This window comes from Cygnus atratus, chromosome 11 (assembly GCF_013377495.2).
Source record: "Cygnus atratus isolate AKBS03 ecotype Queensland, Australia chromosome 11, CAtr_DNAZoo_HiC_assembly, whole genome shotgun sequence".
Taxonomy (NCBI): domain Eukaryota; kingdom Metazoa; phylum Chordata; class Aves; order Anseriformes; family Anatidae; genus Cygnus; species Cygnus atratus.
In genome coordinates, this window is record NC_066372.1 from 14,583,577 (window position 1) to 14,596,542 (window position 12,966).

Genomic DNA, 12,966 nt, shown 5'->3' on the forward strand with positions numbered 1-12,966 from the left:
AAGAAAGAAAAGAAAAGAAAGAAAGGAAAGAAAGAAAAGAAAGAAAGAAAAGAAAGAAAGAAAAGAAAGAAAGAAAAGAAAGAAAGAAAGGAAAGAAAGAAAAGAAAGAAAGAAAAGAAAGAAAAAAGAAAAAAGGAGAAAAGGAAGGAAGAAAGGAAAAGAGAAAGAACAGAAGGAAAGAAAAGGAAAAAAGGAGGGAAGGGAAGGGAAGGGAAGGGAAGGGAAGGGAAGGGAAGGGAAGGGAAGGGAAGGGAAGGGAAGGGAAGGGAAGGGAAGGGAAGGGAAGGGAAGGGAAGGGAAGGGAAGGGAAGGGAAGGGAAGGGAAGGGAAGGGAAGGGAAGGGAAGGGAAGGGAAGGGAAGGGAAGGGAAGGGAAGGGAAGGGAAGGGAAGGGAAGGGAAGGGAAGGGAAGGGAAGGGAAGGGAAGGGAAGGGAAGGGAAGGGAAGGGAAGGGAAGGGAAGGGAAGGGAAGGGAAGGGAAGGGAAGGGAAGGGAAGGGAAGGGAAGGGAAGGGAAGGGAAGGGAAGGGAAGGGAAGGGAAGGGAAGGGAAGGGAAGGGAAGGGAAGGGAAGGGAAGGGGGGTAATTGTAGTAGGTGATTCCCTTCTGAGAGAAACAGAGGGCCTGGTATGCAGATTTGACCCTTGTCAAAGCGAAGTCTGTAGTCTGCCTGGAGCCCAGATCAGAGATATCACCAGGACACTCCCCAGCCTGGTGCACTCGGCAGACTACTACCCATTACTGATATTCCAAATAGGTGGGGAGGAAGCTGCATCCCGAAGTCTGAGAAGAATGAAGAAAGACTTCAAGGCCTTGGGATGATTTTTAATGTTCATAATACATGAAGTGTGAGTGTCAGGAGGACAAAGCCAGGCTCTTCTTGGTGACATAGGACAAGGGGCAAAGAAGAAAAAAAGTAAAGTAAATCTACTAATCCAAGTATCAGAAAGCTCTAAGTCTATGATGCTGACATGTGCAACCTGAGCATTAATCTCAGTTCTATTGTTTTCACACATATCAACACTTGGGTCCAAGAGTGAAGTATTCAGGTTGCAGTCTTAAAAAAAAAAAAAAAAAAAAAAAAAAAAAAAAAACACCTCTTCTGTGGTTCATTTCCAATTTACAGTAATATTTCAGGGGTTCCAGATTTTAATGAACTACTTTTGGCTTGACAGATGGAAGCTGAATATTAAATGGTATTCTACAACCAAATCTTCAGGTCAGCATATCGAGTCTGTACACTAAAGAATCCACTTGTAAGAAGAAACAAGCAAGAACTAACGCTAAAGACTGCTAAAAGGAAGATGAAATAGCCTATTAATATTTTTTGAAAGAGATAACTTACACATTTTTATGCATTTCCAGCATAAAAGTCAATGTAAGAAATATTTTGTTTCAGTGCTACCAAGTCAGGTACTTAGAGTACTTGGGAAAAATAAGTGGAAATACTTTAAAATGCCTGAATCAGAGAAAATGCAAAAAGTGTTTCTATTATCCTTATGATGAAATGAAGAAATGTTCCCTCATGGATATATTTACATTTCTTTTATCTTTGAGATGGATGAAAATCCTAAACAAAGAAAAAAAATAAAAGAAAAAAGGAAAGAGAAATAACCTGATAGATACCAGTTGGATATTGGGGCTCAGCCTTTCAACATACAGGAGTCATTTTCAGGACGTTAGGAATAGAAATTTCAAAAAACTCTTTTACGGGCTAGCTATAAGAATACTGGATTCTGTCACCGGTGACAAACATTCATGTCAAATTGCTTATGTCCTCAGTGCCTGTCTGTGGTCCTGATCAGTAATGAAAAATGGAACAAGAAAGAAAGCAGAAAATCATTTACACATTTTAAAGGATGCATTAAAAAAAAAAAAAAATCCATCTTCGCCAGGTCTTTCTGCTTATTTTTTGGTGCCTCCACCATATAATAGGGACCTGTAGATCACAGGATCACAGAATCGTCTAGGTTGGAAGAGACCTCCAAGATCATCTAGTCCAACCTCTGTCCTAACACTAACAAGACCTCCACTAAACCATATCACTAAGGACTACATCTAAACGTCTTTTAAAGACCTCCAGGAATGGCGACTCAACCACTTCCCTGGGCGGTCCATTCCAATGCCTAAGAACCCTTTCAGTAAAGAAGTTCTTCCTAATATCCAACCTAAACCTCCGCTGGCGCAACTTTAGCCCATTCCCCCTTGTCCTGTCACCAGGCATGTGGGAGAACAGACCAACCCCCACCTCTCTACAGCCTCCTTTAAGGTACCTATAGAGAGCGATGAGGTCTCCCCTGAGCCTCCTCTTCTCCAGGCTAAACAACCCCAGCTCCCTCAGCGGCTCCTCGTAAGACTTGTTCTCCAGACCCCACACCAGCCTCGTCGCCCTTCTCTGGACTCTCTTGAGCACCTCCATGTCCTTCTTGTAGCGAGGGGCCCAAAACTGAACACAGTACTCGAGGTGTGGCCTCACCAGAGCCGAGTACAGGGGGACAATCACCTCCCTAGATCTGCGGGCCACACTGCTTCTTATACAAGCCAGGATGCTGTTGGCCTTCTTGGCCACCTGAGCACACTGCTGGCTCATATTCAGCTGCCTATCAACCAGTATTCCCAGGTCCTCGGCCAGGCAGCTTTCCAGCCTGTAGCGCTGCTTGGGGTTGTTGCGCCCCAGATGCAGGACCCGGCACTTGGCCTTGTTGAACTTCATACAGTTGACCTCAGCCCACCGGTCCAGCCTATCCAGATCCTCCTGCAGAGCCTTCCTGCCCTCGAGCAGATCGACACACGCACCTAACTTGGTGTCATCTGCAAACTTACTGAGGGTGCACTCGATCCCCTCATCCAGGTCATCGATAAAGATACTAAAGAGGACCGGCCCCAGTACCGAGCCCTGGGAGACTCCACTAGTGACCGGCCTCCAACTGGATTTGACTCCATTCACCACAACTCTTTGGGCCCGGCCATCCAGCCAGTTTTTAACCCAACGAAGTGTACGCCAGTCCAAGCCACAAGCAGCCAGTTTCTTGAGGAGAATATTGTGGGAAACGGTGTCAAAAGCCTTACTGAAGTCAAGGTAGATCACATCCACAGCCTTCTCCTCATCCACCAAGCGTGTCACTTGGTCATAGAAGGAGATCAGGTTCATCAAGCAGGACCTACCTTTCATAAACCCATGCTGACTGGGCCTGATCACCTGGTTGCCCTTCAAGTGGCGTGTGACGACATTCAAGATAATCTGCTCCATGAGCTTCCCTGGCACTGAGGTCAAACTAACAGGCCTATAGTTCCCCGGGTCTACCCTCCGGCCCTTCTTGTAGATGGGCGTCACATTTGCTAGCCGCCAGTTGACTGGGACCTCTCCTGATAGCCAGGACTGCCAATAAATGATGGAAAGCGGCTTGGCCAGCTCCTCCGCCAGTTCACTTAGTACCCTCGGGTGCATCCCATCCGGCCCCATCGACTTGCGTACATCCAAGTGCTGTAGCAGGTCGCCAACCATTTCCTCGTGGATAGTGAGGGCCACATCCTGTTCCCCATCCCCTTCCACCAGCTCAGGGTACTGGGTATCCAGAGAACAAGTGGTCTTGCCGCTAAAGACTGAGGCAAAGAAGGCATTGAGTACCTCAGCCTTTTCCTCATCTTTTGTAATTAAGTTCCCCCCCCGCATTCAGTAAAGGATGGAGATTCTCCTTAGTCCTCCTTTTTGTGTTGATGTATTTGTAAGATGATTTGTAAGAAGATTTGTAATATGTATATGTTTGTATGTATTTGTAAGAAGATTTGTAGATGGCACACTTTATATTCATCCTCTGAATGAGGCATTTAATCTCTTCCTAATATTTCAAGAACCTGATCACACAATTTAAGCAAATCTGGGTTAAAGACCTCACAGATGCTAAAGGAGGAAGAGAGCAAATCATCAGATATTGATACAACCTCATATGTCACTGCTTTTAGGTGTTACTGTGGTTATTTAGGAAATGAGTGAAATCCTCCTCCATGGGGATCGCTAGAATTTCTGCCACTGACTTCAGTCAATGTAGAATTTTTCCTCGCTGTCTAAAGAAGATTCAAAACCACTGTCTTGACCTGTGGTGCCTATTAAAAACCCATTAGAACTTCTCAGGAGTAGGGAGTGTTAAATGTAATGCTCAAGGCAATTATATTCACTTCCTTTAAACTGTCTGCAGTTTCTTCTTCTGCCTTTTCTGTCTTGGAATTGATGTGTGTATAGGAGAACATTGTTAAAACAGCTGCTGAGTACTTCCTGGCTACACTTTACAGAGAAATAAAGGGATTAGTATAGAGCTTGCAAAGATAATCATTTGAATGTCTTATTAATTAATTGTTATTTGTAATAATGGCTCTTTCCTTAAGGGTCTTTTAGAATCCTTAACCGGTTATTAATGCTGTATAGATAAGGATTGCTCCCTAGTGGGAGAAGTAAGGTGGAATATAGAAGCCATTCAATGAAAACAACAGGTTGGAGAAAGGAACAGAGAAAGAATTCACCATTTGAGTGAATGGAAAATTATGAACAGCTAAATGCATTAACAGAGTTCATCCCGTGCACTTAAAAAGTGCCAGATCATCTCATAGACTTCTATCTCTGAAGTATTCAGTGCAAATACGATCCTTCCCACAAAGTCTAGAACCTCATTTTATATGGAATTTGGGTCCATTTAGATCATAGTTAAAGGCATGCCTTGAACTTATGGGCAGCTGTTAAAACTAGCTGTAGATTAGCTATCTTTGGCTGTCAGTAATAGGCAACTTCAAATGCAGGATTCTCAGCACAGGTTCTTACATTTAGCCGAGTGAATGCTCAGGTAGCTAGCCTGTACCTTACAGCATACTACCACTAGTACTCATGTTGACGATAATACTAGTGGTAGACAAGTATAATAATGAATAGACCAGAGCAACCTGGTCTAGTGAAAGGTGTCCCTGCCCATGGCAGGGGGTTGGAATTAGATGATCTTTAAGGTCCCTTCTAACCCAAACCAATCTATGAGTGTTTAATTACCTTAGATCTAGCTTAAAGATGTCCATATGACCTGCCAACACTTTTTTTTTTCTTTCTTTCTTTTTTTTTTTGTACAACACTGTGAATACTCTTAGAAGAATAAGTGCCCTGTATCATCCCAGAAACACTCCTGCCTTCAGCTCAGTGTTTTTGGCTCCAGACTGGAGTTTCTTTTAATTTCACTGCTGAATGAAACCTCAAAGCAAGGACTCCACTTTCCTGGCATGAAAGATTGAAAGAGTGAGGGATCCTGGAAAGATTTCACTAAGGAGAAACTGAGAAGTGTGGCTACGTTCATGCTGTAGAAGGTCTGGAAAAAGCAGGCAACACTAAGCAGCAAGGCAATAGCTATCTCTTTACTCTTCTAAGCTCGTGAGACATACATTAGAAGGAGGGTAGAACAGGGTTCTTTGGAAGATTTACTCACTTTGTAGAGACCATGGCTGCAGCCACAGTATGTGCTCTCCATGGTGTAGCTCCTCAACACACCCATTTCCTGCCATACCACGACCCGTGCCGTTGACTCCCGGGACGTCTCTACCAGAAAGCTGCAGCTGTTCATGACAAACGCAGGGGCCACTTTATCCAGGATTTTAGGAAGAGTCTATGAGAAAGTATCAGCAATGAGAAAATGAACTGAACAGATGAACACGTGTTTATATTGCTCACACATCTTCAGAAAGACCTGTGTTTTTTGAAGTGTCTATCATCAAACCTATCTGTAGAAACTGTTACTGAGATAGCTCCAACTAGCGCCAAACTGGATTCATTATGTTCATCCCATGTGAAATCCTCATATTCTAATGTTTGTTTCTTTCAAGTCAAAGACTTAAATGCTAAATATACAGTACATTTGGTATATCTTATCCAAAATGAAACATTTTTCACATCCAATAATTTTGGACTGCTGAAGTCACAAAGTTTTATTTTCAAGCTGCTTCAGCATTAACTACACCTTCCTGTTGTTCTGCCCAGAGGGCTGCAGTCATAGCTCAGTACATGATGTTTCCATTCTACTCTCCTCTTCAGCCCTACTGTATCTCCTGCCATCACACATCCACAATTTGACAAGGGATTCAGCTATGGGAGGAGTTTTGTTTGAACCTAGCATACAGCAGAGGAAGGGGATGTGTAATCCCAATGAAGGTCACAGATAATTACATGAAAATAGAGCTTAGCATTTAGCTATCTTGCACTGTGAAACCAAAATATTCTTATCTGGGTCCAAGTGGTACATTTTATACACTTCATTTAGAAGATCACAATAAAAAGTAATCATGAAAACCCAGTCAAAATTATATCTTAGCCCTGAGTAAATTTCTTATTCTAGAAACCGTATTTCCTAAAACAGTCTATAAACACTCCTAACACACTGCAGTATTGAAAACTTCCATCAGTGCGGAGGCAACACATACTTATTCATGACATCTGCAAAAACATATACCAGATATGTTAACACTAGGTGTGCTTTATGTAGAAACTGAACCTTTACATACACACATACACGTGTGTAAATTTTAGTGCTTGCATACTACCTTGAATATATGCCAAAAGACCATCTGGTCCATCTAGAAAACAGTAAGCAAAATGAGGACATCCATTATTTCTTTGATGACAGCTTTCTTAAACTTCCGAACCAAATGGAATCATATAGAAGGAGTTTCTTCTCATTGCTAACGGCATTTACCCTTGAATTTCATTCAGTTTGGGTGGTGAAAGCCAAGAGGCTAATTTCACTTTCCAATAACAATCAGGTTCTCTGATTGATCATGAGCAATTGTAGTTCCGTTCTGTGGAGCTTTACTTCATAGCACTGTACTGGAATTCTTGGTTTCATCAACATTGAAAGAGAAAGGTTTAATAGCAGGTCTTTTCCTAACGCATGATTGACACGAATGATAAATCTTTGGCCTAAACTATTTTGCAATATCCCCTGCAAACAGCTTAACCATACATATCTCTGTAACAAAAAAGTAAATGTCACTTTTTTGTATATCCTGGTTACAGCTGGCAATGGACCCTACCAGTTCTGTAAGGTATAGATCTATAAGGTTCATTTTTTCAGATTAAAAAAAAAAAAAAGGAGAAAACTAGAACAAAGGGAGAAATTACATTTTAAATCTGAGACCAACATGAGCTTTAAATCTCACGTCAAGATCTCCAGCATGCTACTAAGAACTGCAGCACTCCCTTTTCTGTGAGCATACTGAACAGAGGAATCTTGAAAATGGACTGCTTGCTCTAGACTAAGCATTCAACATTCCTGAATTGCCTTCAAAGTACTATTTGCTGCAAAATTGTATGTTTTCGTGCCGAGCTTCCAGGTTTTCTTGGACTTGGGTTGAACAGAAATTAACAAAACACAGTGCAGTCATGTCACCCAAACAATTATAATCCTGAACAGTATCATTAGATCCAGTTAAACTGTGTCTGAAGGTACAGATAGTTTTCATTCTGTCCTTATCTGAAACAACACACAGATTTTTGTAAATATATATATTATGAAGTACAATAATCAGATCCTTAATCCAGTTTAGCTTTTAAAAACAATTGAAATTATATGCATAATCAATCTTTTACATACAATTAAATAAAAATGCTGGCAGGTAACAGTAATGTCTCTGTATGCAGGACTCATTTAGGAGCATTAGCAAATCTGAATTTAATATTCTGTTCATTTTACCAGCTTTCACGGGATTTCACACTAATGGTTCTTTCTTCTCTACTTATTTTTCTCATTAATTATCTTTCAATTGTATTTTTGGAAGGCTGAAAACACACCCTTTTAAAGGATTCTTTTATGATAATGCAGCAGTGTGACTGTGTTCCCTTTCTCTCACACAGCTGGATTTAACATGCACAACAGCAAGGAGAGCTGCTCCCCTCACACAGGACCATGTCCAAAAACTACCATTCACATTAGAGGAGAACGGAATAAGGTTTCTCTGCTGATGTCTCTGCAGAAATTGTTTTCAAAGGGGCCTGGAATGGCTATCAAAAGGACAAATCCTGAAACTGGGTTTTGTGATGCCAATGCTGCACAAGTCATCTAAGGCCGCTAAATAATAGAAAGTAATAAAGACTCTTACTCCTGTGAATTGCCAAGGGCTACAGCTCACTCTATGGCCTATGAGGCAAAAGCTGTTCCAAAATCACCATTTGCTTGAGGTATTTGGTTCCTGAGGAGCAAATCCATTGTGGAGGTCAGGCCGATCCCCAGTTATCTACAGGAGGCAGGACAGAAACCTCCCACATTGTGCAAATAAAAGACAATTCTAACCACAAAATCCTTTTTATAGGCCACTGCAGAGTTTTTTTGGACAGCCTTGGAGGCTTGCTCCTGGTTTCTTCATTGCAGATTCAATACAGGCTCCAGATGCTGAGAGCAGCATTTGAATTCTGTTTGTGTAACAGTGAACCATCCTCAGCCTTTTCAAGCTGACTGAATTCAAACGCAGCAAAAGATATCCTGACTGTAAGCACCCTTCCTGCTTTCTTTGTGAAACAGAGTGTTTGCCACAGGGACCCCTTATAATGAATGTTGGAGTACTTTCTTCAGGGAAAGTGGCCGTATGGTATGCACAGTGCTTTAATACCAACGCAGGATGTGGTAACCTTATGGAATGATAATCAGACTTGTCAACCTATTTCAGGTTGGAGTTAGACAATCTATACCTCTATAATTAGTTTAAGGCCACAGTTAATGTTTTACAAAATTAACCTTTTCTAAGACTATAAATATAACTTATCAGATTTTTTTTTTCATGGAAATTTGTCATTTAAGAGGAAAATATCATCTAGACAGATGCAAAGAAAGAGATGGCAGAAAATCCAGAGAAGAGTTTGATGAAATAGAAGCAAGACAGATTTCAATGTTCGTTCTTTCAAATCCCAGAATTTTTCCCCATTTATGATGCCAAGCACTTGCTATGAAAACTTCACTGTGTTAGATCTGTTTGACATCCATTGAATTCTCTGGCATTTTCATTGGGACCAGGAGCATTTTGTGAGGAAGCAACTCAACTGAGTAGGACAACGGCACATTGACATTTTGTCAGTAACTATTACGGAATATCTTTTTATTTTCTAATTATGGTGGGGTGATAAAAGCACACATATACTTGGAACTCATAGAACACACAAAACTATGGCATTCCAACAGTCTGTGGCCAAAGATAATAACACAGCATCTTCCTAAAATAAAATAAATAGGGACCCACTTATTGACAATTTTTGTCCTGATACCTGGTGCATGAGATATTGTGAATGATTTGAAGTTTTCTGAATATCTACTCCTCTGGAGTAAGGGAAGCTCTCACCTACACCCAAATTTTGTGAGTTGGCCTTATCTTAGAGAGCAATGTAAGCGCACATACATATCGGTAATTGCATAAAGGAACAAAACAGACTTACCCTGTAGCCAACATCTTCTGTGATAACTGCTGTGTCAACCGTGCAGCCTGCTTGCCACAAGGTCTCCTTGATACTGCAGCCATAGAGAAACACATTCTTTTTCTGAGAGTGGCCATGGTAGTCACAGAATACCTAAAGAGGTAAAAGGCAAAATCTTGAACACTGAAGAAAAGGTTTCCTGGTTATTCATAACAGGTACTATAAGACTATAGTGGGGATTCATGTGTGGGTTGTGTTTTTTTGTTCTTATTGTTTGTTTTTCCTAGTCTCTTCAGACAAGCTCAGACTCTGGGCCATGCCTATAATCAGCGTCAAACTTTGTTAGTCAGTTGTATCTTGTTTTATCTGTTGGATCTGACATGGTCTTGGGAATCCAGAGTCAAGACCAGTGCATTTCCATCTGCAGCAGAAATAAACATGACACCTGTGCAAGAATCCATGGCAACTCAGGAACCTAAGAGTTCATGGTAACTTAGGATACAACAAAGCAATTTGTCAGGCTCCTGTGACTTCTCAACTTCTAAACTCTAGCATTATCCTCAAGAGATTCTAAAACTGCACTTTCCCCAGCAATTAATTGTCACCTCAGCTTCTTTAAACTCAAAACCAGTACTACTTAATTTTCAGGAAAATATAATTTGCACACACGTGTGAAAACATATAGTATGCTGTCAGATCTTTGCATGAATTCCTGGAAGCCAAGCACAGAACATGACCTATCTTCATGGCAAATAATCTCATTCCACACTATCTAATATATCTACTTAATCCATCTCTCTTATGTCAGCTGTCATGTAAGCTAGGCATAAGGCATGTTTCTAGTTTTAGTGGAAGTTTTGATCGCCTTTATAGGCAGATATCAACTCCTATAGAAATGAAAATCACGATTTAATGACCTAAGAGGTAAATATTGACCCAAGCGTTAAAGAGTAATCAATCTCAGTACCCTCTGAGATATGAAGTCAATATACACACTGCTGTTACATATATTCTCCATGTCTTTATCAGGAAAATTCAGAAATCTGTCAATGGAAGACAATTTCTAAAGAGAAGAAATTGGTTCATTTTAAACCAATATTCACCACTTATTAGAAAGGAGCTTCAAGATCTCATTGAAATAGTTTTTGAAATAGTTTTTTTGGGGCATATGCAAGAGACAAAGGAACAGGTGTTGGAAGGTAGGGAAGAATTATGAAAAAATATAAAGAGAGATGGGGGAAAAATATGGGGGAGAAAAATATGTATTCTTACATAAACACATATACAGGAGGGGAGAAACAGATGGAGCAGTTGAGCTTCTTCCACCAACTCTTAAGGCAAGATTTACCCTAGTACGTTTATTTGCCAGTTATACAGTAACTAAGTTTAGCTGAAGGCAGTCATGGAGTTTAATTATCTAGGAATTGAGTATTTAAATTCCTTCAGCTCCTCTGACAAACTGTACATTGACAAACTGAAGATGCTAAGGCATACACGCATGAAGAACCATCTCCCTGCTCCTAATTAGTTGGACAATTCTACTTATCTTGACAAAAACCTCACACTGGCAGTTTGTTTGCTTATACCCTGCTCCTTTTGTTTTCCAACTTGTCAGTGTTCCTTCACACACCACCACTCAACTCCAGCTCTCTTTGCAGGACTCTGGACCTGCACATCCCCATCGCTGCAGCGCAGAGCATTCCACAGCTAAAGCACGAGATCAGTGACCTTCACTGCAACAAGTGCTCCTGCCTTGCTTATACCCTTGCCACCTGGCAAAGGCAGAAAGGGGAGGACAAAGAGAGCAGTTTGAGAGCTGCTAATGAGCACAAACCTACAATCAGCATCCCTTCCAAAGGAAAAAAAAAAAGACAACATTGCACAGACCCCAGACATTCAGCCCTGTCAGGCTGTGTGCATATTTTACAGGGTTTATACAGCCCCTGCACTAGAAATAACTGGCTGAAGCATATGGAATTACCCTGTAATGGTCCCTTCCAAACAGCTGCATTTATTGGATCTGTTAATGACAGACATTTTTCCAGCTAGTGTTCCATCTCTGCTTTCAGCGACATATAGTCATAGTTTAGGTTAACCACAGGTACCACCTAGAATTTATTCCTATGAATATCAAAAAGAAAATTTTATAGCTTTCGTTCTGGTTCAAGGCAGAGATCCCAGCTCAACTGGGTATCAATTACCTGCCAATTTACAGAATTACTAATACGGAAAAGACGCATATATTATTACCTAAAAGATTACTTTACTTATCAGAAACCACACAGGGATGATCAGCTATTCAGACAGCTGGGCTGCCTAGTAAGTGCGAGGTCTATAATTCTGCATCTCAAGAAACCTGCCGATGAGTCCTTAATGACAGGTCTGGAATGAGCCTTCTGTGTTAGTAAAGGATTATCAAAGCCAGGCTCTGTAACAGTGCTGCTGTTTCAGACCATAGGATCTTTCATTGATTCCCAAATTCCATGGCAGGGAAGTCAGTGCTACTGGAAATATTTTCATTCCATTTGCAAGTCGCATAGTCCTACGCTTTAATTAACTTTGCTGAATACTGCAGTTATTCTCTATGTTTATAACAAATTGTTCTTTATAATACACTCTTCTGCCTCATTTTCACACTACAGTGTAGCGTACGCCTCACTATTCAGCGAAGAAAAAGCTCTATTTTGTAATTTCAACACACAATACAGAAATTTTCCTGTCTGGGCAAACACTAAGCAAACCTGGGACCTCCCCACCTGTTTTTTCTCCAGTCTGTCCTTCTGTATAGCTGGGACACTAACACACAGTCAAACTCCAAGTCTTGTGCTCACTGGGATATGACTCAAGACACACATGCAAATTTTTATCTATTTAAAGTTATTTGCCAGCACTGATCATCATAGAGGTAAGGACTGCTTTCAAACTCAAAAACAACCCTCCTCATGACTCACAGAACCAAGCAGCTTTTAAAACAAAGGAAAAGCAAAATAGAAAATGGTAAGCAAGAAACTCTGTTGGAAAACAGATTATTTTGAAATCTCTTTGATTTTCCTACAAAATTTCCATTTTTCCTTAATGGTGTTGTGAGAGGACTCAGTCTCAGAGTTTTGAGGTAGACACGTCTAGGTTTTTCCCCACACAAAAAGCTACATCCTTGCAAGCAGATCTATTTCCAAACTTAACAGAATAATTCTGAATGGCAGCAAACTCTGCTCTGTGTCTCCTGGTCCCTAGGAGGTTCTTTCTGTCCCCTCCAAGGGCATCCTGGTCTCTCTACATGAGCTGCACGTTTCCTGTTGCATACTGCAACTGCATTGTCAACTGTAACTTGTAAACCCTAGCATTTTCTCACCACAAATGCTCAAGGAGAAAGCAACACCTCTCTCCCCCTCAGACCTGGTTGCTCCAATACACAGCTCTCTAACACTGCCACTTTGCTGCTCTCAGTTGGAAAGAGATCCCACGCAGTGGAGAGCTGCAATGCCACAGTGCCTCCAGCCCCTTGGTTTACTGGGATTCCAGAGGCAGGCTGTTTGCTATGGAA

The 12,966-nt window shown here is 41.1% G+C and overlaps 1 protein-coding gene across 1 annotated transcript in view; it reads right to left on the reverse strand.

Annotated features, from left to right (window-relative positions):
- The window catches only part of AGBL1 (AGBL carboxypeptidase 1), a 267,461-nt gene that overhangs the window by 127,377 nt on the left and 127,118 nt on the right, over positions 1–12,966 (reverse strand). The window contains exons 20-21 of the mRNA XM_035554602.2: positions 9,444–9,575; positions 5,458–5,634 (exon numbers count right to left, since the gene is read on the reverse strand). Of these exons, the coding sequence (XP_035410495.2) occupies positions 5,458–5,634; positions 9,444–9,575 (309 nt within the window). The remainder of the gene's footprint in view (positions 1–5,457; positions 5,635–9,443; positions 9,576–12,966) is intronic.